This window comes from Sturnira hondurensis, unplaced genomic scaffold (assembly GCF_014824575.4).
Source record: "Sturnira hondurensis isolate 20B ecotype Veracruz unplaced genomic scaffold, ASM1482457v3 Scaffold0006805, whole genome shotgun sequence".
NCBI lineage: Eukaryota > Metazoa > Chordata > Mammalia > Chiroptera > Phyllostomidae > Sturnira > Sturnira hondurensis.
The window spans coordinates 49,057-71,878 of NW_028079436.1; the positions used below are offsets into that span (position 1 = coordinate 49,057).

The window sequence follows — 22,822 nt, forward strand, 5'->3', positions numbered from 1 at the left end:
CTGAAACCTATATAATTTTATCAACCAATGACACCCCAATAAATTCACTTAAAAATAAAAATAAAAATCCCAAGTGATTCTAAAGTGCAGTTAGAATTGAGAATCACTGGGCAGAAGGAAAGAGAGACTTTCTTTTCTTATCTCCAGGTATGACAGAAGGTAGGATAGGTGTGAAGTAATAAGTACATGTTAATAATGAACTTATTTACATGCAGGGGCCTTTACTTTGCTTTAAATGACTCTTAATAAGGTAGCTTCATTCTCTTGTTCAGGGCTTCAAGACAGCAACAACAAACCTTCAGAAAAGGTTCAAGTAACAAACCTCTACTGTGACCACTAGGCTGAAAGTTCCATAATGAAGGAACTATATGATTATAGTTTTTACTATACGTGATGGATTAAAAAAATTGGCCACATATTTGCACCTAATCTCATCAAGAGGCAGAGTCTACTTTGATATCTCTTGAACCTGAGCTGGCTCTATGTCTCACTGTGGCAAACATGAGTTTGCACAAAGTTTGAAGCCTGAACATCAAGAAGCCTTGAAGCTGCCATTCTTGCTGGTCTTGGGAATGCCGTGGCCACCACGATATGAATAAACCCAAGCTAGCCTTCAGCAGGCTAGAAGACATGTGGCCCAACTACCTTTGTTGCCCCAGCCAACAGGAAACCAATAACCGTATAAATGATTGGAGCCACTGAGTACCAGCTGACTGTAGTCTCATGAGTGGGCCATGATGAGAATAGAAAAACCATCCAGCTGAGCCCAGCCCAATTTGCCAACCCACGGAGTTGTGAGCTAAATAAATAGTTGATGTTTTAAGCTTGTAAGTGTTTTGGGGTGGTTTTCCACGCAGCAAAGCAAGCTAGTATTACTGTAGCTGTAGTCTTGCACAGGTAGGAAGAGCTCAATAATTAGTTGTTGACTAACTGACTAATGAGAATGTCAGTTTCTCCCACTCTCTAGTAAAATTCAAACAGGTGATCTCTATAGATTCATTATATGTGACGATGAATAATGCTCAATGGTTGTAAGAGTAACACTTAATATCTTTGTATAATTTAAAATTAAAATGAGGCTCAGAGAGGTTCTTATCCAGACAACCTGGATTTGATTTCTAGCTTCTCCATTTACCAGTATTATGTTTTTTTTGGCAAGTTGCTGTTTCCCCTTTATAAAATGGAGATAAAAATAATGCTTCCAACCTCATAGGATTAATGTAAGTGTTAAATAAGTTAATATGTTTAAAGCACTTAGAGTAGTGTCCTGGCATATGATAAATGCTGTGCTAGTGTTGGCTGTTATTTGTATTTTTATTGGGAACAACAGCTGTGGGTATAGAGTTAGAAGTCCAAATAGCAGAAGTTTCCTCTTCCCAAGCTTTGTGCTTCCAAATTGAGTTTCCTTCCACTACTTGTGCTCTTATCTGTGTTGTCCAATACTGAAGGTATTAACTACCTGTGGCTATTTATATTTAGAAACTAATACTAATAAAATGGAAAATTGGCTTTCTCATTTACACTAGACACATTTAAAGTGCTGGATAGCCACCTGTAGCCCATGGTTACATGGACAGCACAAATATAGAACATTTCTGTCACTGAGAAAACTTCTACTGGATATACTGCACTAAATAGATACCAAGGACATTTCTGAATTTCAAACAACCCACTTTTTTTTTTCTTGGCAGAAAGCAGACCACTAACTTTGTCTTCATATAGGGGAACATTAACATGTATTTTCCTTGAAGGAAAATTGAGATCAAATCTACATCCTAATTAGAATCAAATACATGGAGTGAACACACATTGTCAACTATACATGGATAAATTATCAAGACTGAGGGCCCTCCTTCTTGAAACTATCCCTCTAAAACTACCTTGATTTTTACACTGAAGAGTAATTGGTTCTTGTGAAAAAGAGTCAAATATTTATAAACATACCTACCAGAAACTACAAAATTTGACAGCAAAAAAACCCACAAAACAACAACGAAACTTAGCTGACACTTCTTAAACACATATTCTAGATGCTAAATGCTTTATATGCATTATCTCATTTGACATGCACAACAAATATACTAGGAAGGGGCTGTTATTATATCTCTAATTTATAGAGAACCTAAGGATTGGATAGATTTGCTAAAGGTCACGATTAATAAGTGGAAGAGCTGGGACCCAAAGCAAGGTCTATTTAACTCCAAAGCCCAAGTTCTTAATCATGACTGCTATATCCCTCTAATTGAGCATTTGACAATGTTGGTTGGCCAAAGTGCCGATTTGGCTCCCACTGGTGTCCATTGACTTTCACTCCAAATAACAATCATAAAGACATTCCTTACCTCTTAGAACTGTCTCTTGGGGGGGTGGGAGACTAGGAAAAGATATGTAATAGATTGATAGGAGCCAACTCTCACTATGAAAAATGTAATTCTACCTATACATGGGTAATTCCAAACAAAATAACAATAATAAATACCTGGGGAAAAATAGTCTCTTCTTTTCCAAGTAATCATTTAGCCCCCTCTGGATGTCCTCCAACAGAATGTTAGCTTCTTGAAGCTTCTCAGCCATCCGAGGCTGGTCTGCAGCCACCAGAACCCTGGCATCTTTCACCTAGGTTCCATCAAAAAAGGCAAGAATCATCATGGACTCCCCAGACTCTGAGAATGGTCAGGTTGTATGAGTGTATAACCAGCCAATCAACTAATGATGGCCTGCTCAGCTAAATGTCTCCTAGTCCCACAAGGGTAGTGTTCACATAACATGACACTGTTCTTCTGGCCATGATTGACTGGGCCAGGGTTGGGAACCTGAAACCAATCAGCCCAATTATATTTTAACTGCTTGAATTTTGGAATTTAGTCCATAACATTCTATACTAGTCTGGGCTGGCCTCTTGAAGGAGGGGACTTTGTTGCTGTGTGAAGACCATCTTCCGTGATGTGACTAAGTGGCAGGACAAGCTAGTCTGTGAGACAGGTGGAAGCAGGTGTAGAAAAAGCACTCTGTGATTTTCTGAGAGAGTTCTGGGTTCTAGAGCCATCCTTTATATGCTTTCTGCCTGGAGTTTCATGTGACACCTTCTGTTCTTTTTGTTTGAGCTACCTCCAGTGGGTGTCTGTTACTTGCAACTGAGAGTCTTAACTAATATGAGGTTGGAGGAAGCAGGATATCATGCAAACTGGCTGTAATGGCCAAGCAATAGGAGTGACCTCTTATTTCATTTCTACAAATAACCAGGGTGGATAGTTCCCTTGAAACAAATTCTTTATAAATGCACCCCAATTAGAGCACACTTGACTTCAAAAAGAAAAAAAAATATAATTTCTTGATATGCCTGGATGCCTTGTCTTGGGAGTATCTATTCACACCCAGTGAACTCATACTTCGAGGTCTACTTCCAATGTCACCCCCTTTGGAGGACCTCTTTGACATTCCCAGGCAACTAAATCATTTTCCTGTGTTCTAAAATCTATTGCATATATTTCCATTATAACTCTTATGCATCTAAGTCTCTCTCTTGCAAAACAGTGAGTTCTGTGAAGGCAGATATCATATTCTGGTCATCTGCAAGTGTTTGCTGACTGATAGTACAATGTCTGGGACATCGTAGGTACTGAATAAACACTTGCTAAATATCTAAGTAACTGAATATGGATAATCATTTAAATTCTGAAAGGATTCCCAATTTCTAAAAGTTCTATTGCATTACTCCATAATAAATAACCCATTAATAAATAAATTCTCCTCATTATTTATTAATAACTCCATTAATAAATAAATTCTACCTCATTAAAATGACAGCTAAATTACACGAACAGTTAGTACTTACCCCCAGGGAGGTGGGAGTTCAAAGGCTTCCATTTTTTACATTACATATATCCATGTTTGAATTTTTAATAATAACTTTTGTGCCCTGGCTGGTGTAGCTCATTGGATTGAGCGTGGGCCTGCGAATCAGACGATCGCGGTTCGATTCCCAGTCAGGGCACATGCCTGGGTTGCAGGCCAGTTCCCTGCAGGCCAACTCCCAGCAGGGGACACACAAGAAGCAACCATACATTGATGTTTCTCTCCCTCTCTCCTTCCCTTTCCCTCTAAATTTAAGTAAATAAAATCTTTAAAAATAATAACTTTTGAGATTACAAATATATGACAATAGTAGGTAGACATGCTTTGCTTCCTTGCACAACCAAAAGAAGGACAACAACAAATTTAAAAACAAAAAACAACCAGAACTGCCGTAGAATCAAACTGTATGGAAGCTCAACAACTAAGGAGTTAGAGAAGAAATATTCATCCACACTGGTAGGAGAGGTGGAGACAGGCAGCCAGGATGGAGAGGACCTGCAGCAAGGCAGAGAATTGGGCAGGTGAGGTTGCAGCTGGTAGACTAGGCAATCCTACATTCACTTGTGGATAAGCCAGGAGGAACAACTGGGGAGTGAGACAGACCATGTAACCCAGGATTCCAATGTGGGAGACTAAAGCCTCAAAACCTCTGACAGCAAAAATCTGTGGGGGTTTCAGTGGCAGGATAAACTCCTAGCCTCATAGAAGAGTTCATTGGAGAGACCCACATGGTCCTAGAATGTACACAAACCCACTCACCTGGGAATCAGGACCAGAAGGGCCCAATTTGCTTCTGGGTAGCAGGGGATGTGACTGAAAGTTGGCCAAGAGCCAAGCAAGGTGCATTGTTCCCTCTCTGACCCCTCCCCTACATACAGTGCTGCAAGGCAGTGGTGTGGGTTGTCCCACCGTGGAGAATATGTAAGGCTCCACCCCTTACAATGTAACAGCTGCACCAAGACAAAGAAATATGGCCCAAATAAGAGAACAGATCAAAACTCCAGGAAAAGAACTAAGCTATGAGGAGGTAGACAACCTATCAGATGCAGAATTCAAAACACTGGTAATCAGGCTGCTCACAGAAATATTTGTGTCATGAAGCAAAATAGGGATAGAAGTGAAGGCTATGAAAAGTGAAATAAAGAAAAATATACAAGGGACCAACAGTGAAGGGAAAGAAACTAGGACTCAAATCAAATATTTGGGACAGAAGAAATAAATATTTGACAGGAACAAAATGAAGAAACAAGAATTCAAATAAATGAGGAGAGGCTTAGGAACCTATGGGGCAACTTTAAATGTTGCAACATCTGAATCATAGGTGTGTCAGAAGGAGAAGAGGAAGAGAAAGAAATTGAAAACTTATTTGAAGAAATAACGAAGGAGAATGTCCCCAGTCTAGCAAAGGAAATAGACTTCAGGAAGTCCAGGAAGCCAAGAGTCCAAAATAGTTGAACCCAAGGAGGAATACACCAAGACATGTCATAATTAAGTTGCCCAAGATTAAAGTTAAGGAGAGAATCTTAAAAGCAGCAAGAGGAAAGGAAAGAGTTACATACAAAGGAGTTCCTCTAATACTATCAGCTGATTTCTCAAAAGAAACCTTACAGGCAAGAAGGGGCTGGAAAGAAGTATTCAAAATTATGAAAAGCAAGGACCTACAAACTAGATTACTCTATCCAGCAAAACTATCATTTAGAATGGAAGGGCAGATAAAGTGTTTCTCAGGTAATGTGAAGTTAAAGTTCATCATCACCAAGCCCTTATTGTATGGAATGTTAAAGGGCCTTAACTAAGAAAAATAAGATCAAAACTATGAACATTAAAATGACAAGAAACTCACAACTATCAACAACTGAACCTAAAAAAAACAGTGACAAAGAAACTAAGCAAACAACTAAAACAGGAACAGAACCATAGAAATAGACATCATATGGAGGGTTATCAGTGGGGAGGGGGAGGAGGGAGAATGGGGGGAAAATGTTCAAGGAATAAGAAGAATAATTGGTAGGCACAAAATATGGGAGGTTAAGAATAGTATAGGGAATGGACAAGCCAAAGAACTTACATGTATAATCCATGGACATGAACTAAGGGTGGGGGGTTGCTGGGTGGAGGGGGATAAGGGGGAAAAATGGGACAATTGTAAAGCATAATCAATCAAATATACTTTAAAATGTAAAAAAAAAAGAGAGAAATATATAACAATACCAAATTTGCAAAAAGTTTAGTTTACTTACAAGTTTTAAGAGTCATGGCTAGCCCTGGCTGGTGTAGTTCAGTGGATTGAGTGCGGGCCTGCGAACCACATGAACGGGGTTCAATTCCCAGTCAGGGCACATGCCTGGGTTGCAGGCCAGTTCCCAGCAGGGGACTCATGAGAGGCAACCATACATTGATATTTCTCTCCTTCTCTCCTTCCCTTCCCCTCTAAAGATAAATAAATAAAATCTTAAAAAAAAAGAGTCATGGCTACAATGCACAATGAAGAACGTGTATGGCAGCCCATGTTCCTGCTGGTGAGATGAGCTGGAAGGTACAAACTTACCGCTTGGGACATGAGTGATTTCCAGTAACTATCAACAATGGCAAATTTCCTCCCCTCTTCTGGCATCTGGCCTATGATGTCTTCTGAACTGAAGATTGGTTCCAGGTACAGCCAGGTGGCTTGGCATTTCAACCAGTTGTCCAAAATTTCCTGCACACGGACTAGCTTTTCTTCCCACTTCTGCAAATTTAGCATTTTATGTCTGAGTTCATTAAGTTAACTTCATTAACTTTCCACTCTGCCTAACAAGCCCAAATGGATGGACTCATTTATTATATACTCATTCTCTTGCTTAGCAAATACTTATTAAGTGTCCCCTTTGGTCTGGTCACTGTTCTAGGCAATGAGAATACAGTAATGAATGAAACAAGCAAGTCCTTGCTCTTATGGAGCTTGCATTCCAGTGGAATAATAACAATAGTAATAATTATTATATATTATTATATATTAATAATAATAATATAGTATTATTAATATATATTAATTAGTATTAATATATATTATATTATTATTATATATAATAATTATTATTACTATAACAAGTGATGGGATGAGTGCTTTATGGATGTGAAACTTTTAATCAATACTTAGGTGGAAATATTGATACACATCATACTTTACAAATGCAGAAACTGAGAGGCAACAGTTTAAGTAACTTGCTCAAGGTTATCTAATAAGTGGCAGAGTCAGACTTTAAACCTAGGCAGTCTGGTTTCAAAATCTTTGCTCTTAGCCTATGCCACTTCTATAAACAATGACAAAATAAAGCCAAGTCCCTACCCTCAAGTAGCTTACATTCTAGATTACTAGAATGTAAGCTACTAGTAGTTAGTAATTACTAGAATTACTAACCCAGATGATACTCATGTTCTTTCCAAATGTATTTTTATTTGGTATATTAGAATATTCTCATTTTTCTTTTGGCAGACTTTCGAAGGCTCAGCACACAATATGCCGACTTGAATGGTTATTTGCTTTTAGCTTTGTGTTATTTTTTTCCAATCAGGAGAAAATGAGTTTGTTTGTCAAATGAACTTAAAAACCTTCTCCCTCCTCTGAGAAACTGAGAGCTACCCCAATGTCATGAAACACTCAGGCTCACTTACTCTTACCCTGCATTCTGCTTCTATTGGTTTGATGAATGCAGAGCCGCACATTGTCTGGGTCTTTATCACATGATCATCAAGCAGCAGCTGAATGTCATCAACTGCACACAAGATGCTTGTATCCTGCAAATAAACATACCTCACCCTGTCAGAATCACAACACTCCCACTATCCTCGCTGATCCCCAAAACCTTACAGCTCAGATCTCCATTCCAGTGGGACAGGAATCTATGTCTTGCAGGGGATGGAATATCTATTTTCTTCCTTGAAAATGTTCTTAAAGACACATATTTTCTACCTTCTTTGCAGAAATCAAACATGGCCTAAGCCCAGACCTTCAACTGGTATGTGTTGTAGGGGGAAGAGTTCCAACCTGCCCTGTGTTCCCACTTCCTGTGCACTTGCTCACCTCTCTCGCTCAGGCAGGAACACCTCTAAGTTGACCACTTGAGCCTAGACTGGTGGTTCTCAAACTGTGCTGAGGTGCCCAGGGCACTGCAACAAACTCATAGTAAATAATAGTGGTTATTTAAAAATAAAATGCAAATGTATTTATTTCAACTTATATGTATTTTTCAAACAGTTGTTAAGGTGACAGGACACAAATACTTATTGTTTGAGAGTGATTACTTCAAAAATAGCTGTGAGCTATTTCTTTTGGCCTAGGGAGGGGAACAGTGAAAAAATACTAGACCCAAAGGGCTACGTGAACCAAGAAAGTTTGGAAACCTCTTACTCCACATTTACTAGGCCATATTTTACTAGTATGTAAGGTTACCATGACTTAAAGGTCAGCCCCTATGCATGGCACTTTTCCTCCTAGGCCATCCTGGCAAGGAGGCTGAGTAGGGTCTGTCCTCCTGTAGCAGGTCTGGTCTTTCTGCATATTATATGTATAGGATATATTTTCTCATCTATTGACCTTTTCTCACTAGTAGCTCTGCACTGGGAGGTGTGTCTAGCTCTTAATATAGAGGTACCTTGATTTCCTTTTGCTGTTGATCCTCTCTATAGTTGCATCACTCAAAAACTGAAAATTGGCTGAGAGTAACTAAGTTATTATTCCTAGGTCCCCTAGCTTAACACCTTATCTCAGCCCACAGCCTCAGGACTATCTCATCCAATAAGATGGTGCAACACCAATGCACTGGGACCCAGGGGTGGGCTTTGCTGAAGAGGCCCATACATTCTCCTCTCCTCCCATTGGTTCATCCATAATTCTTATCCAGGTGAACTCAAGGCACTGGTACTATTGAAACTGAAGGGAGAGAAGTTACAAAAAGATCACATGTGCTTGGGGGCTGGGGCAGATATGGAAGGCCTTTGGGGTTTTCTTAATCCACATTGCACACTGGAAAGACCAGGGGTGCATTAACAATACAGATATTCAGGCATTTGGGGAGTGGAAAAGTCAGAAAGAATCAGCTGGGATTTTTTTTTGAGAAGTGGTAAGTATTGTTTACCCCAGGTATGCTTCTGAGGGACCTGGGGAGCCTTCCCTGGGAGAAGCTAATTTAGGAGGCTTACTCAGCTCCTTTGCACTGAGAAAGCTTGTTGCTCTGAATCAAAAGGCATTTCTCATTGGAAAATGCATCTCTCCTTACATAATAAAATTATAAAGGGAAGAAAAAAATGCATCCCTCTGGGATGCATCCCAGCGGTGCCTGGAAGAAGAACTGGCCCAGAAATGAGCCTGCAGAAAACAATCTAACACACAGCATAGTGATTATAGTCAACAACACTGTATTAAAAACTTCAAAGTTGCTAAGAGACTAGATCTTAACTGTTCCCACCACAAGAAGGAAATGATAATTATGTGATGTGATAGAGGTGTTAAGTGATATTAGGGTATTAATCATATTGCAATAGATAAATATATCAAATCCACACACTGTACAATTTATATAGTGATATGTGTCAATTATGTCTCGACAAAAAATTTTTTAAAAATGTTAGGGATCCTTTCCTTGTCAGTTCTGTTGAAATTCTGAATGGATTCTTCTATTATATACTATAAAATAAATGGGCTGTTCTTGGGACTGGACAGTTGGACTGATACTCACAGTGTCCCTGTACTTTATGAAGTTGAATGTCATGTTGACCCAGTCTAACTTCATTTTCTCCAAGTTTTTCTCCAGAGAGTATTCTTTACTGGCAGCTGCTCCAATGGGCTCCAGTCTAAAAAAAGAACATAGTGACAGTAACATCAAAAGGGGGAGGCAGTGAAAACATTGCAGAGTTTCAGATCAGCCTTAAGAGAAATTTAAAATCCCTGAATTTTACTAAAGTATTTACTATCTAATATATGCCAGTTATCTCCAGTATTTTGCAAGGTTTCTTACCCTTGGAACTAGTGGCATTTTGGTCTGTGTTACAGGATGAATTTTGCTCCTCTAAAAATCATGTGTTGAGATCCTCGCCTTCAGTACCTCAGAATGTGGTACCTTCCTCATCTCCTTTTCTTAGAAGGGTGCCAGTCATTTGGATTAGGACCTACACTTAATGATGCCATTTTAACTACCTTGCTAAACTTGGACATAGGGTCTTTAGCAAGGTAGTTAAAATGGCATCATTAAGTGTAGGTCCTAATCCAAAATGCCTGACACCCTTCCAAGAAAAGGAGATGAGGAAAGATACACAGAGGGACAACATGTGAGGATACAAGAGGGTGGCCAGCCAAGGAGCAAGGCCTCAGGAGACACCAATCTTGCCAACACTTTTATCATGGACTTCAAGCCTCTAGAATTGTAAAAAAATAAATTTCTGTTCTTTAAGCTATCCAGTCTGTGGTATTTTTTACAGCAGCCCTAGCAAACTAATACAGGGTGAACAATCCTGTGTTTTGGGGTTGTCCTGAACAGTTTTAGCAGCATCCCTAGCCTCTACTTATTAGATACCTGTAGCAGACTGTTCACATCCCCATCCCTAGCCAGTTGTGATGAGGCAGAAGACAGAACAAGAATGAAAAAGCTTTGAGATGCCATGACAGGAAATGCTGACATCAGCCAGCATCTGGCATCCTGATTAAGAAATACCGTGAAGTACCTAGAAAGGGACCATGCATATGCACTGTAGCTGTAGTTGACCACAGTTTCACCTCTGCTTCATTAACATGCTATTTTAATAAATTAGCATTGCTGTTTGATCCCCAAGTTGGCAATCAAGGAAGATTGTGGGAAATCACATGCACAGAAGCTTAACAGTTACATAACCACTTGTGCATGTGCCATAAAAAGCCAGCCACATGGAACAAAAGAATTCAGAAAAAAGCAACCCTCTATAAAGTCTTGTACCTTTTAGGCAGAAGGGGGCCATTTTCTGGGTAGAGGTGGCCTGCCCCTGTATCTTAGGAAATGTAATTTTTCTTTCTTTTTTTAAAAGTATAGTTTATTGATTATACTGTTACAGTTATTCCAATTTCTTTTCCCTTTGCACCCCTATATCTGGTACCCCCCCTTCCCTCCAGCAATCACACCACCCCCAGCCTCAATTTATATATCCATGGGTTGTGCATGTAAGTTCTTTCGCTTCTCCATTTTCTATACTATTCTTAACATGCCCCTGTCTATTTTATATCTCCAATTATGCTTCTTGATCACTGCATCATCTCTCCCCTTTCTCCTCCTTCCCCCTTCCAGGTGATAACCCTCCAAATGATCCCCATACCTATGACTCTGTTCCTGTTCTAGTTGTTTGCCTAGTTTGTTTTTGTTTTTATATTTTAGATTCAGTTGTTGATGGTTATGAGTTTCTTTTGTCATTTTAATGTTCATAGTTTTGATTTTCATCTTTTTCTTAAATAAGTTCCTTTAACATTTCATGTAATAATAATTGGTGATGATGAATTCTTTTAGCTTTCCCTTGGCTAGGAAGCACTTTATCTGCCCTTCCATTCTATATGAAAGCTTTGCTAGATAAAGAAATCTTGTTTGTAGCCCTGCTTTTCATGATTTTGAATACTTTCCAGCCCCGTTTTGTCTGCAAAGTTCCTTTGAGAAATCATCTGACAGTCTTATGAGAACTCCTTTGTAGGTAAATCTCTGCTTTTCTCCTACTGCTCGTAAGATTCTCTCTTTATCTTTAATTTTGGCATTTTAATTATGATGTGTCTTGGTGTGGTTCTCTTTGGGTCTAGCTTGATTAGGACTCTGTGCTTCCTGGACTTGCAAGTCTATTTCCTTCACCAAATTAGGAAAGTTTTCTTTCATTTTTTCAAATAGATTTCCAATTTCATGCTCTTTCTGTTCTCCTTCTGGCACTCCTATGATGCAAATGTTGGACCTCTTGAAATTGTCCCAGATGCTGCTTATACTATCCTCATTTTTGTGGAATCTTTTTTTTGTCTTGTATGTCTTGTTTGTCTTGATTGGTTGTTTTTTGCTTCCCCAGGTTCCAAATCATTGATTTTATTCTCTGCTTCATCCACTTTACTGTTGTTTCCTTGTAAATTGTTTTTTATTCCAATTAGTGAACACTTCAATTCTGACTGAATCTTTTTTATGCTGCTGAGGTCCTCACTAAGTTCTTTGAGCATCCTTATAACCAGTATTTTGAACTCTGCATCTGATAGATTGCTTATCTCCATTTTCTTTAGCTGTTTTTCTGGCCTTTTGATGTGTTCTTTCTTTCTTTCTTTTTTTTTTAAATATATTTTATTGATTATAACATTACAGTTGTTCTATTCCCCCCCTTCAATCCCCTCCACCCGCACCATCCCTCCCCCACCATTCTCCCCACCTTAGTTTATAACCACGTGTCTCAAGTTCTTTAGATTCTATATTTCCCCCACTATTCTTGCCCTCCCCCCTATCTATTTTCTACCTACCATCTATGCTATTTTCTGTGCCTTCTACCCCCTTCTGCCCCCCCCCACCCCCCTGTTTCTAACCCTCCATGTGTTCTTCATTTCTATGGTTCCACTCCTGATCTGGCTGTCCTCTTGGTTTGCTTTTGTTTTAGGTGTGGTTGTTAATAACTGTGTGTTTGCTGTCCTTTCACTGTTCATATTTTTCATCTTCTTTTTCTTATATAAGTCCCTTTAGCATTTCATATAATAAGGGCTTGGTGATGATGAACTCCTTGAACTTGACCTTATCTGAGAAGCACTTTATCTGTCCTTCCATTCTAAATGAAAGTTTTGCTGGATAAAGCAATCTTGGCTGTAGGTCTTTGGATTTCATGACTTGGAATACTTCTTTCCAGCCCCTTCTTGCCTGTAAGGTCTCTTTTGAGAAATCCGCTGACAGTCTGATGGGTACTCCTTTGTAGGTGACTGTCCCCTTATCCCTTGCTGCTTCTAGGATTCTCTCCTTCATTTTAGTCTTGGCTAATGTAATTATGATGTGCCTTGGTGTGTTCCTTCTTGGGTCCAACTTCTTTGGGACTCTCTGAGCTTCCTGGATTTCCTGGAAGTCTATTTCCTTTGCCAGACTGGGGAAGTTCTCCTTTATTATTTGTTCAAATAAGTTTTCCACTCGTGGCTGTTTCTTTCCCCCTTCTGGTACCCCTATAATCCGGATGTTGGAACGTTTAAAGATGTCCTGGAGGTTCCTAAGCCTCTCCTCATTTTTTTGAATTCTCATTTCTTCATTCCTTTCTGGTGGGATGTTTTGTTCTTCCTTCTGGTCCATTCCATTGATTTGTGTCCCCGTTTCCTTTCCATCACTATTGGTTTCCTGTGCATCTCCCTTCATTTCAATTAGTTTAGCCTTCATATGTTCCTCTAATTTGTGACTTTGTTCCTCTAATTTGTGACTATAATCTACCAGTTCTGTGAGCATCCTGATAAATAGTGTCCTGAATTGTGCTTCTGAGAGGCTGGCAATTTCTCCGTCACTTAGAGTTATTGGCTCTGTGACTTTGAGTTCTTCTTGCGCCATCTTTCGGGTTGTTCGTGCCTGTTCCATAGCAGGATCAGAGCCCTAAAGTGTTCACTAGAACAGGGCAACTAAGTCTAGCTGGGTTGTGACATTTATGTGGGGGCGGGGTCAAAGAGGGACTCTGGTGTCCCGTCTGCCGCCTGCCGTCCCGGCCTTCACCGGTGCCGAAGGGCAACTAAGTCGCTGCGTTGTGACGCTGTATGTGGGGGCGGGGTCAAAGTGATGTGTTCTTTCTTTTGAGCCATGTTTCCTTGTCTCTTGGTTTTGGGAGTCTCCCTGTGTTTTTTTAAATTTTTTTTAATTCAATTATTTTTCAAGTACAGTTTTCTGTCTTTTACTCCCATCCCAGCACCTCACATCGCACTCCCCACCTTCCTCCCATTTCCACCCACTTCAGTTGTTGTCCATGTGTCCTTTATACTAGTTCCTGTAAATCCTTCCCCTTTTCCCCCTGAAATTCCCTCCCCTTTCCCCTCTGGTTGCTGTCCTCCTATTCTCTATTTCAGTGACTTTGTTTTTATTTTGCTTGCTTGTTTGTTTTGTTGTTTAGCTTCCTGTTAAAGGTGAGATCATATGGTATTTGTCCTTCAACACCTGGCTTATTTCACTCAGCATAATGCTTTCCAGTTCCATCCATGCTGTTGCGAAAGGTAGGAGCTCCTTCTTTCTTTCTGCTGCATAGAATTCCATTGTGTATATGTACTATAGTTTTTTGATCCATTCATTTACTGACAGGCACCTAGGTTGCTTCCAACTCTTAGCTACTGTAAATTGTGCTGCTATGAACATCGGGGTGCATCGGTTCTTTTGGATTGGTGTTTTAGGGCTCTTAGGATATAATCCCAGCAGTGGAGGTGCTAGGTCAAAAGGAAGGTCCAATTTTATTTTCCTGAGAATATTTCATACTGTTTTCCATAATGGTTCTACAAGTCTGCAATCCCACCAACAGTGAATTAGGGTACACGTTTTCCCACAACCTCTCCAACATTTGTTGCTTGTTTCTATGTTTATGATGGCCATTCTGACTGGTGTAAAGTGGTATCTCACTGTGGTTTTAATTTGCATCTCTCTAATAGCTAGCTATATTGAGCATCTTTTCATGTGTCTCTGGATCCTCTGTATGTCCTCCTTGGAGAAGTGTCTGTTCAAGTCCTTTCCCCATTTTTTAATTGGGTTGCTTGTCTTCTTAGAGTGGAGTCATGTGAGTTCTTTGTATATTTTGGAGATTAAACCTTTGTTTGAGGTATCATTGGCAAATATGTTTTCCTATAGAGTTGGTTCTCTTGTTATCTTAATACTGTTTTCTTTGGCCATGCCTAAGTTTTTTATTTTGATGAGATCGCATTTGTTTATTCTTTCCTTTATGTCCCTTGCTCTAGGGGACATATCAGTAAAAACGTTGCTGAATGAAATATCAAGAATTTCCTGCCAATGTTCTTCTCTAGGATTTTAATGGTGTCATGCCTTATATTTAAGTCTTTTATCCACCTTGATTATATTTTGGTGTATGGTGTGAGCTGGTGCTCAAGTTTCATTTTTTTTTGCGTGTAGCTGTCCAGTTCTCCCAACACCCTTTGTTGAAGAGGCTATCTTTACTCCATTTTATGTTATTGCCCCCCTTTTTTAATATTAATTGAGTGTAGAGAGTTGGGATCATTTCTGGACTCTCTGTTCTATTCCATTTGGTCTATGTGCCCGTTTTTATGCCAGTACCAGGCTGTTTGGATTACAGTGGCCTTGTGATACAGTTTCATATCAGGTATTGGATCCCTCCTACTATGTTTTTCTTTCTCAAGATTGCGGCTGCTATTCGGGGTCTTTTACGGTTCCATATAAATTTTTGAAGTGTTTGTTCTATGTCTGTGAAATATTCCATTGGTACTTTAATAGGTACTGCATTGAATCTGTAAATTGCTTTGGGTAGTATGGACATTTTGATGATGTTAATTCTTCCAATCCATGAACACGGTGTATGTTTCCCTTTGTTTGTGTCTTCCTTGATTTCTTTCTTCAGTGTTGTGTAGTTTTCTTTTTCTTTTTTCTAATATTTTTTAAAATTTAATTATTTTTAAAGTACAGTTTTCTGTCTTTTACTCCCATCCCATCCCACCCCCCATGCTCTCCACCTCCCTCCCATTTCCACCCTTCTCAGTTGTTGTCCATGTATCCTTTATATATATTGCTCTAACTCCCTCCCCTATTTCCCCTGAAATTCCCTCCCCTCTCCCCTCTGGTTGCTGTCAGCCTGTTCTCTATTTCAGTGTCTTTGGTTATATTTTGCTTGCTTGTTGGTTTTGTTGTTTAGCTTCCTGTTAAAGGTGAGATCATATGGTATTTGCCCTTCAACACCTGGCTTATTTCACTCAGCATAATGCTTTCCAGTTCCATCCATGATGTTGCAAAGGGTAGGAGCTCCTTCTTCCTTTCTGCTGCATAGAATTCCATTGTGTAAATGTACCATAGTCTTTTGATCCATTCATTTACTGATGGGCACCTAGGTTGCTTCCAACTCTTGGCTATTGTAAAATGTGCTGCTATGAACATCGGGGTGCATAGGTTCTTTTGGATTGGTGTTTTAGGGTTCTTAGGATATAATCCAAGCAGTGGAGTTGCTGGGTCAAAAGGAAGGTCCAATTTTAGTTTCCTGAGAAAATTTCATACTGTTTTCCATAGTGGTTGTACCAGTCTGCAATCCCAACAACAGTGAATTAGAGTACATGTTTTCCCACACCCTCTCCAGCATTTGTTGTTTATTACTTTGTTTATGATGGCCATTCTCACCAGTGTACAGTGGTATCTCCTTGTGGTTTTAATTTGCATCTCTCTGATAGCAAGCGATATTGAGCATCTCTTCATGTGTCTGTGGATCCTCTGAATGTCCTCCTTGGAGAAGTGTCTGTTCAAGTCCTTTGCCCATTTTTTAATTGAATTAGTTGCCTTCTTAGAGTGAAGTTGTGTGAGTTCTTTGTGTATTATGGGGATTAAAACTTTGTCTGAGGTGTCATTGGCAAATGTATTTTTCCATACAGTTGGTTGTCTTTTTATTTTAATGCTGTTTTCTTTAGCCATGCAGAAGCTTTTTATTTTGATGAGATCCCATTTGTTTATTCTTTCCTTTATAGTCCTTGCTCTAGGGGACATATCAGTAAAAATGTTGCTGCGTGAAATATCTGATATTTTCCTGCCAATGTTCTTCTCTAGGATTTTAATGGTGTCACGGCTTATATTTACGTCCTTTATCCACCTCGAATTTATTTTGGTGTATGGTGTAAGTTCGTGATTGAGTTTAATTTTTTTCATGTGGCTGTCCAGTTCTCCCAACACCATTTGTTGAAGAGGCTATCTTTGCCCCATCTTATGTTATTGCGCCCTTTGTCGAATACTAATTGACTATAGAGAATTGGGTTTATTTCTGGGTTCTCTGTTCTATTCCATTGACGTATGTGCCTTTTTTTATGCCAGTACCAGGCTGTTTTGATTACAGTGGTCTTGTAATACAGTTTGATGTCAGGTATTGTGACCCCTCCTACTTTGTTCTTCTTTCTCAACATTGCAGCTGCTATTCAGGGTCATTTATGGTTCCATATAAATTTTTGAAATGTTTGTTCTATGTCTGTGAAATATGCCATTGGTACTTTAATAGGTATTGCACTGAATCTGTAAATTGCTTTGGGTAGTATGGACATTTTGATGATGTTAATTCTTCCAATCCATGAACATGCTACGTGCTTCCATTAGTTTGTGTCTTCCTTGATTTCTTTCTTCAGTGTTGTGTAGTTTTCTGCATACAGGTCTTTTACCTCCTTGGTTAGCTTTATTCCTAGGCATTTTAGTTTTGTTTTTGCTATATCGAATGGGATTTTTTCTTGATTTCTGCTTCAGCTGATTTATTGTTAGTATATAAAAATGCCTTTGATTTCTGGATAGTGACTTTGTGTCTCACCATTCTGCCAAATTCATTTATTAATTCAAGCAGGTTTTGAGTAGAGTCCATAGGATTTTCCATGTACACTATCATGTAATCTGCAAACAATGCCAGTTTTGTTTCCTCCTTTCCGATTTGGATGCCTTTTATTTCCTTTTCTTGTCTGATCACTGTGGCTAAAACTTCCAATACTATATTGAATAGAAGTGGTGAAAGTGGACAACCTGTCTTGTTCTTGATCTCAGTGGGAAAGCTTTTAGTTTTTGCCTATTGAGTATGATGTTGGCTGTAGGTCTCTCATATAGGACCTTTATTATATTGAGAAATGCTTCCTCTATTCCCACTTTGCTGAGTGCCTTTATCATAAATGGGTGTTGTACCTTATCAAAAACTTTTCCGCATCTATTGATATGATCATGTGGTTTTTGTATTTGCTTTTGTTTATGTGATGTATTACATTTACTGATTTGAGATATTGAACCATCCTTGCATACCTGAGATGAATCTCACTTGTGAGATTCATTGTGTATAATCTTTTTAATGTATTGTTGAAAGCAATTTGCCAATATTTTGTTGAGGATTTTAGCATCTATGTTCATCAGCGATATTAGCCTGAAGTTTTCTTTCTTTGTTGTGTCTCTATGTGGTTTTGGAATTAGGATCATGCTGGCTTCGTAATAGAGTTTGGGAGTTTTTCATCAATTTGGATTTTTTTGAATAGTCTGTGAAGGATAGAGGTTAGCTCTTCCTTAAATACTTTGTAGAATTCTCCTGTGAAACCATGTGGTCCAGGGCTTTTGTGTGATGGGAGATTTTTGATTACTGCTTCAATTTCATCTGCTGTTATTGGTCCGTTCAGATTTTCTGCTTCTTCTTCATTGAGTTTTGGAAGATTGTATTTTTCTAGAAATGTGTCCATTTCACCTAGGTTTGCAAATTTCTTGGCATACAGTTTTTCATAGTAATTTCTTACAATCCCTTCTATTTCTGTGGTATCAGTTGTCATCTCTCCTCTTCTGATGTGTTTATTTCGGTCCTCTCTCTTCTTTTTTTGATGAGCCTACTTAAAGGCTTGTCTATTTTGTTCATCTTTTCAAAAAACCAGGTACTGGATTCATTGATCTTTAGGATTGTTCTTTTAGTCTCTATGTCATTTAATTCTGCTCTGATCTTGGTTATTTCCTTCCTTCTACTTGCTGTGGGCTGTCTTTGTTGTTCCTCAAGTTCTTACAGGTATATGATTAGGTTGTTTGTTTGAAATGTTTCTATCTTCTTTAGTTAAGCCTGTATTGCTATGAACTTCTCTCTCGGGACTGCCTTTGCTGTGTCCCATAAGTTTTGGGTTGTTGTGAGTTCATTTGCATTTGTTTTCAGAAACTTTTTTTTTAAGATTTTATTTATTTATCTTAGAGGGGAAGGGAAGGAGAGAGAGAGAGAGAAATATCAATGTATGGTTGCCTCTTGTGTGTCCCCTGCCAGGAACTGGGAACTGGCCTGCAACCCAGGCATGTGCCCCGACTGGGAATCGAACGGCGATCGTGTGGTTCACAGGCCCGCGCTCAATCCACTGAGCCACACAAGCCAGGGCTGTTTTCAGAAACTTTTTGATTTATTCCCTAATTTCAATCTTGACCCATTTGTTGTTTAATAGCATGCCATTCAATCTCCATGATTTTGAGTGTTTGGGGTTTTTCTCCTTTGGGGTTGGTTCCCAGTTTAATTCCCTTGTGGTCAGAGAAAGTGCTTGGTATGATTTCAATTTTCTTGAATTTGTTGAAGCTTGTTTTGTGTAATGGCATGTGGTCTATCTTTGAAAATGTTCCACATGTATTTAAAAAGAACATGTATTTAGCTTCTTTGGCATGAAGGGTTGTATATATATCAGTCAAGTCCATTTCATCTAGGGTGTTGTTTAATGCTGCTCTACCTTTGTTGATAGTTTGTTTGGAATATCTGTCCATTTTTGACAGTGGGGTATTAAAATCTTCTACTATAATTGTGTTGCTGTCAATATCTTTCTTGAAATCCTCTAGGATTTTCTTTATATATTTGGGTGCTCCTATGTTGGGTGTATATATATTTACAATGTTAATGTCTTCTTGGTGGATTCTTCCCTTGAGTGGTATAAAGTGACCTTCTGGGTCTCTCTTTATGGTCCTTTTTTTTGAAGTCTATTTTGTCTGATGTGAGTATTGCTACCCCGGCTTTTTTTTTCTTCTCTGTTTGCTTGGAAAATTTGTTTCCAGCCCTTCACTGTCAGTCTGCGTAGGTCTTTTGTCCTGAAGTTGGTCTCTTGTATGCAGGATATGTGTGGGTCATGTTTTCTTATCGATTCAGCTATTGTATATCTTTTGATTGCAACATTTAATTCATTTACATTTAAGGTTATTATTGATAGATACTTATTCATTGCCATTTTTGTACCTGTGTTCCTCTCTGTCTCTCTTTACCTTCCCTAAAGCAGTCTTTTTAGCATCTCTTGCAGAGCTGGTTTGGTGGTGTATTCTTTTAGACTTCTTTTTGTCTTGAATGCTCTTTATTTGGCCTTCTATCTTGATTGAGAGCCATGCTGGGTAAAGTATTCTTGGTTGCAGGCCTCTGGTTCTCATTACTTGTGATATTTCTTGCCATTCTCTTCTTGCTTGGAGCGTTTCTATTGAGAAGTTAGTAGCTATCCTTATTGGGGATCCCTTGTATGATACTTCTTTTTTCTCCCTTGCTGCCTTTAAGATTCTCTCTTTATCTTCAAATTTTGCCATTTTAATGATGATGTTTCTTGAAGTGGGCCTCTTTGGGTTCCTCTTGATTGGGACTCTCTGTGATTCTTGGATTTGTGTGACTTTTTCTCTAATCAAACTAGGTAAGTCTTCCCTCATTATTTTTTCAAATAGGTTTTCTATCTGTTCTTCTTCTTCTTCTCCTTCTGGTATCCCTATTATTCATATATTATTACATTTCATATTGTCTTGCATTTCTCTTAATCCCTCTTCATTCTTTCTGAGCCTCTTTTTCTTTTCTTGCTCTTTCTGAGAGTTTCTTTCTACTTTGTCCTCCAATTTGCTGATCCAATCTTCTGTCTCATCAATCCTGCTTTTCATTCCTTCCATGGTGTTCTTCAGTTCAGAAATTGTATTCTTCATTTTCTCTTGCCCCTTGCTGATAGTTTCTATTTCCTTTTTCATGTTGCTATAGTTTGTGGTGAGATCGTTGCAGTTCCCCTGTAGTTTCTAGTAGCTGATTGTGAGCTCATTGAACTTCCTGATAACCAGTGCTTTGAAATCAGTATCTGATAGTTGATTTGCCTCTATTTCATCTAACATTTTTTCTGAGGCTTCCTCCTTTCCTTCCATTTGAGGATTGTTTTTTGTCTTCCCATTGTTTATGAGACTCTTCTTGTTAGCCTTAGCTTCTTAAATTGATCTGTTTTGACTCCCTGGGTTTATGGTGTGACCTTCTGTGGGGGAATGCCTGTGAAAATCAATGGTGCAGTGTCCTTTAGTTATCCTGGCGTTCTCTGCTTCCACCTACTTTTTTTTGTGATCAGTTGGAGGGGGAGGCAAAATAGTTTATAACCGCGAGAGAGTATATTATGATATTTACAGTCACAGCCAGTAGAGAGGAGATAGAAGATCTCCAGGCTATCTATAGTGTTAACCATAATCTTCAACCCAACTTGCCACTTTTAAGAGAGGATGGAGACAAGATAAGTCTCTTGTTGGAGAGGGAAGACTTGTGAGTTGGGTTAGAAAGCAGTGAGGTTGTGGTCGGTCAGATTCTGGGGTAAGGTGAGAGTAAAGGTTAGTAAATAGGTGTAGTGTATGAACAAATAGAGTTAATTACTCCAGTAATAGAATTCAGGAAACTAAGTGGATTAAGATCTGGTAGATGTGTTGTGAAATATTTACAGTTGTATAGAACAGCTATTATTTACAATAATATTAGAGCAACAATCATATGGCAGACTCTATGTGACTTGTCTAAATAGGGGGTATAGAACTTTGGGTGGTATGCTAAAGGAACACAGGTGACGTGAAGTATAGAAAATTGGCAATACACTATGGAAGAGAGAACAGGAGAAACTTGTGAAATGACACAATATAACCATCCAAGGCAGAGAAGTCTATACAGAAAGAGGAGGAATACAAAGATACTACTAAAATATAAAAGAAATGACAATAATAAAAAAATAATAATAATTATAGAAATATGCAGCAACTTGTGGCTTCTCTGGTATAGCAAAGTGAAATTTGTCTCTCTGACTCTACAGTTGGGAAGCCTCTTCTTTGGGTCCAGCTCTGGTCTTTACACAGTTTCAAGATGTTTGTGTTACTTGTTGGTAAAAGAGAAAAAAAAAGAGAGGAGAAGGGAGGAAAAAGTGATAAGTTTGGAAAGAAAGGAAGAAGGAATAAAACAGAAAAGAAGAAAAAAGAGAAAAAGTATTGAAAGAGAAAACAATAATAAAATGAAAAACAATAAAAGATTACTTAAAAAAACAACAACAACAACCCATCTCTTGTTTGTTTCAAACTGGCCAAACCGGTTTTCCTGGATGCAGCAAGCTGAGGGATCTTTCTAAGGGCACTCTCCCAAAAGCCAAACTGGCGGCGCCTCTCCCCAGCACCCTATGAAGGGGATCTAGGACTTCCTCACAGTGCTCTTTTCCCACGGGTTACCACTGTGGGCTGGGTTTCGGGGTGCGGCTGCATACCAGCCAGGCTGCCTGGTTCCCGCGGGTTCCGGTGAAGACCGGTTCCTCCCAGTTCTGTGGAGGAACTCCAGGCCCTCCACCCAACCTTGGGTTCGCTGCCAGGCTGGGTGGGGAGCAGACCAGGTGGCTGTGACTATTGGAGTCAGAGTCCCTCACTGTGCCTCTCAGTCCTCTGGGGCTGGCGACCACAGAGTCTGCAGTTGATCTGGGCCCTCTGTCCTCAGCACCCTCTCTGCAAACTCTATCAAACAAGAGTCCCCTGGCACCCAACCTTGCTTGGCCGAGGAGGGAGGGAGCTGATAACCCCGCTCTCTCCCAAGGACACTTTGGCAGGCCCAGAGCTCCCAAAGAGTCTGAGGGAGATGTATAGGGAGCTGATCCTGAGCGCTAGGCACCAGTCCCAACCCTGGCAAACCCAGGCGTACTGGGCGCCCACCGAGGTGCACCGGGCACTGGGCCATGAGCTGTGCACTGGCCGAAGTCCCTGCTGCTCCCGTCTTTGCTCCGGCTCTGAGACTCCACTGTACCGCTGCTGTCTCCCTACCGTCTGAATCCTTCATGACTGTCACAATTTCTGGTCCCTTATTTTCATATATGCTGGGGAACTGCTGGTTGCCTGCATTGCTCCTCTGCTGATCTGCCAGGATCCTCTCCCATGTGTACAAGGAAATGGAATCTGTTCTGTCCTACTCCGTCACCATCCTGCCCACCTCCCTGTGTTTTTTTCTATGTATTATGTAGAGCTGCTTTGACTCTGTGTCTTGGTAGTGTGCCTTAATGTGGTAGGTGTCCTGTAGGGTC

The 22,822-nt window shown here is 39.6% G+C and overlaps 1 protein-coding gene across 1 annotated transcript in view; it reads right to left on the bottom strand.

The window, feature by feature from the left end:
* LOC118990125 (dynein heavy chain 3, axonemal-like) overlaps window positions 1–22,822 on the bottom strand; it is a gene marked incomplete at its 3' end in the record, with an annotated part of 173,441 nt that overhangs the window by 44,197 nt on the left and 106,422 nt on the right. The window contains exons 20-23 of the mRNA XM_037050535.1: window positions 9,573–9,687; window positions 7,516–7,632; window positions 6,404–6,583; window positions 2,480–2,616 (exon numbers count right to left, since the gene is read on the bottom strand). Of these exons, the coding sequence (XP_036906430.1) occupies window positions 2,480–2,616; window positions 6,404–6,583; window positions 7,516–7,632; window positions 9,573–9,687 (549 nt within the window). The remainder of the gene's footprint in view (window positions 1–2,479; window positions 2,617–6,403; window positions 6,584–7,515; window positions 7,633–9,572; window positions 9,688–22,822) is intronic.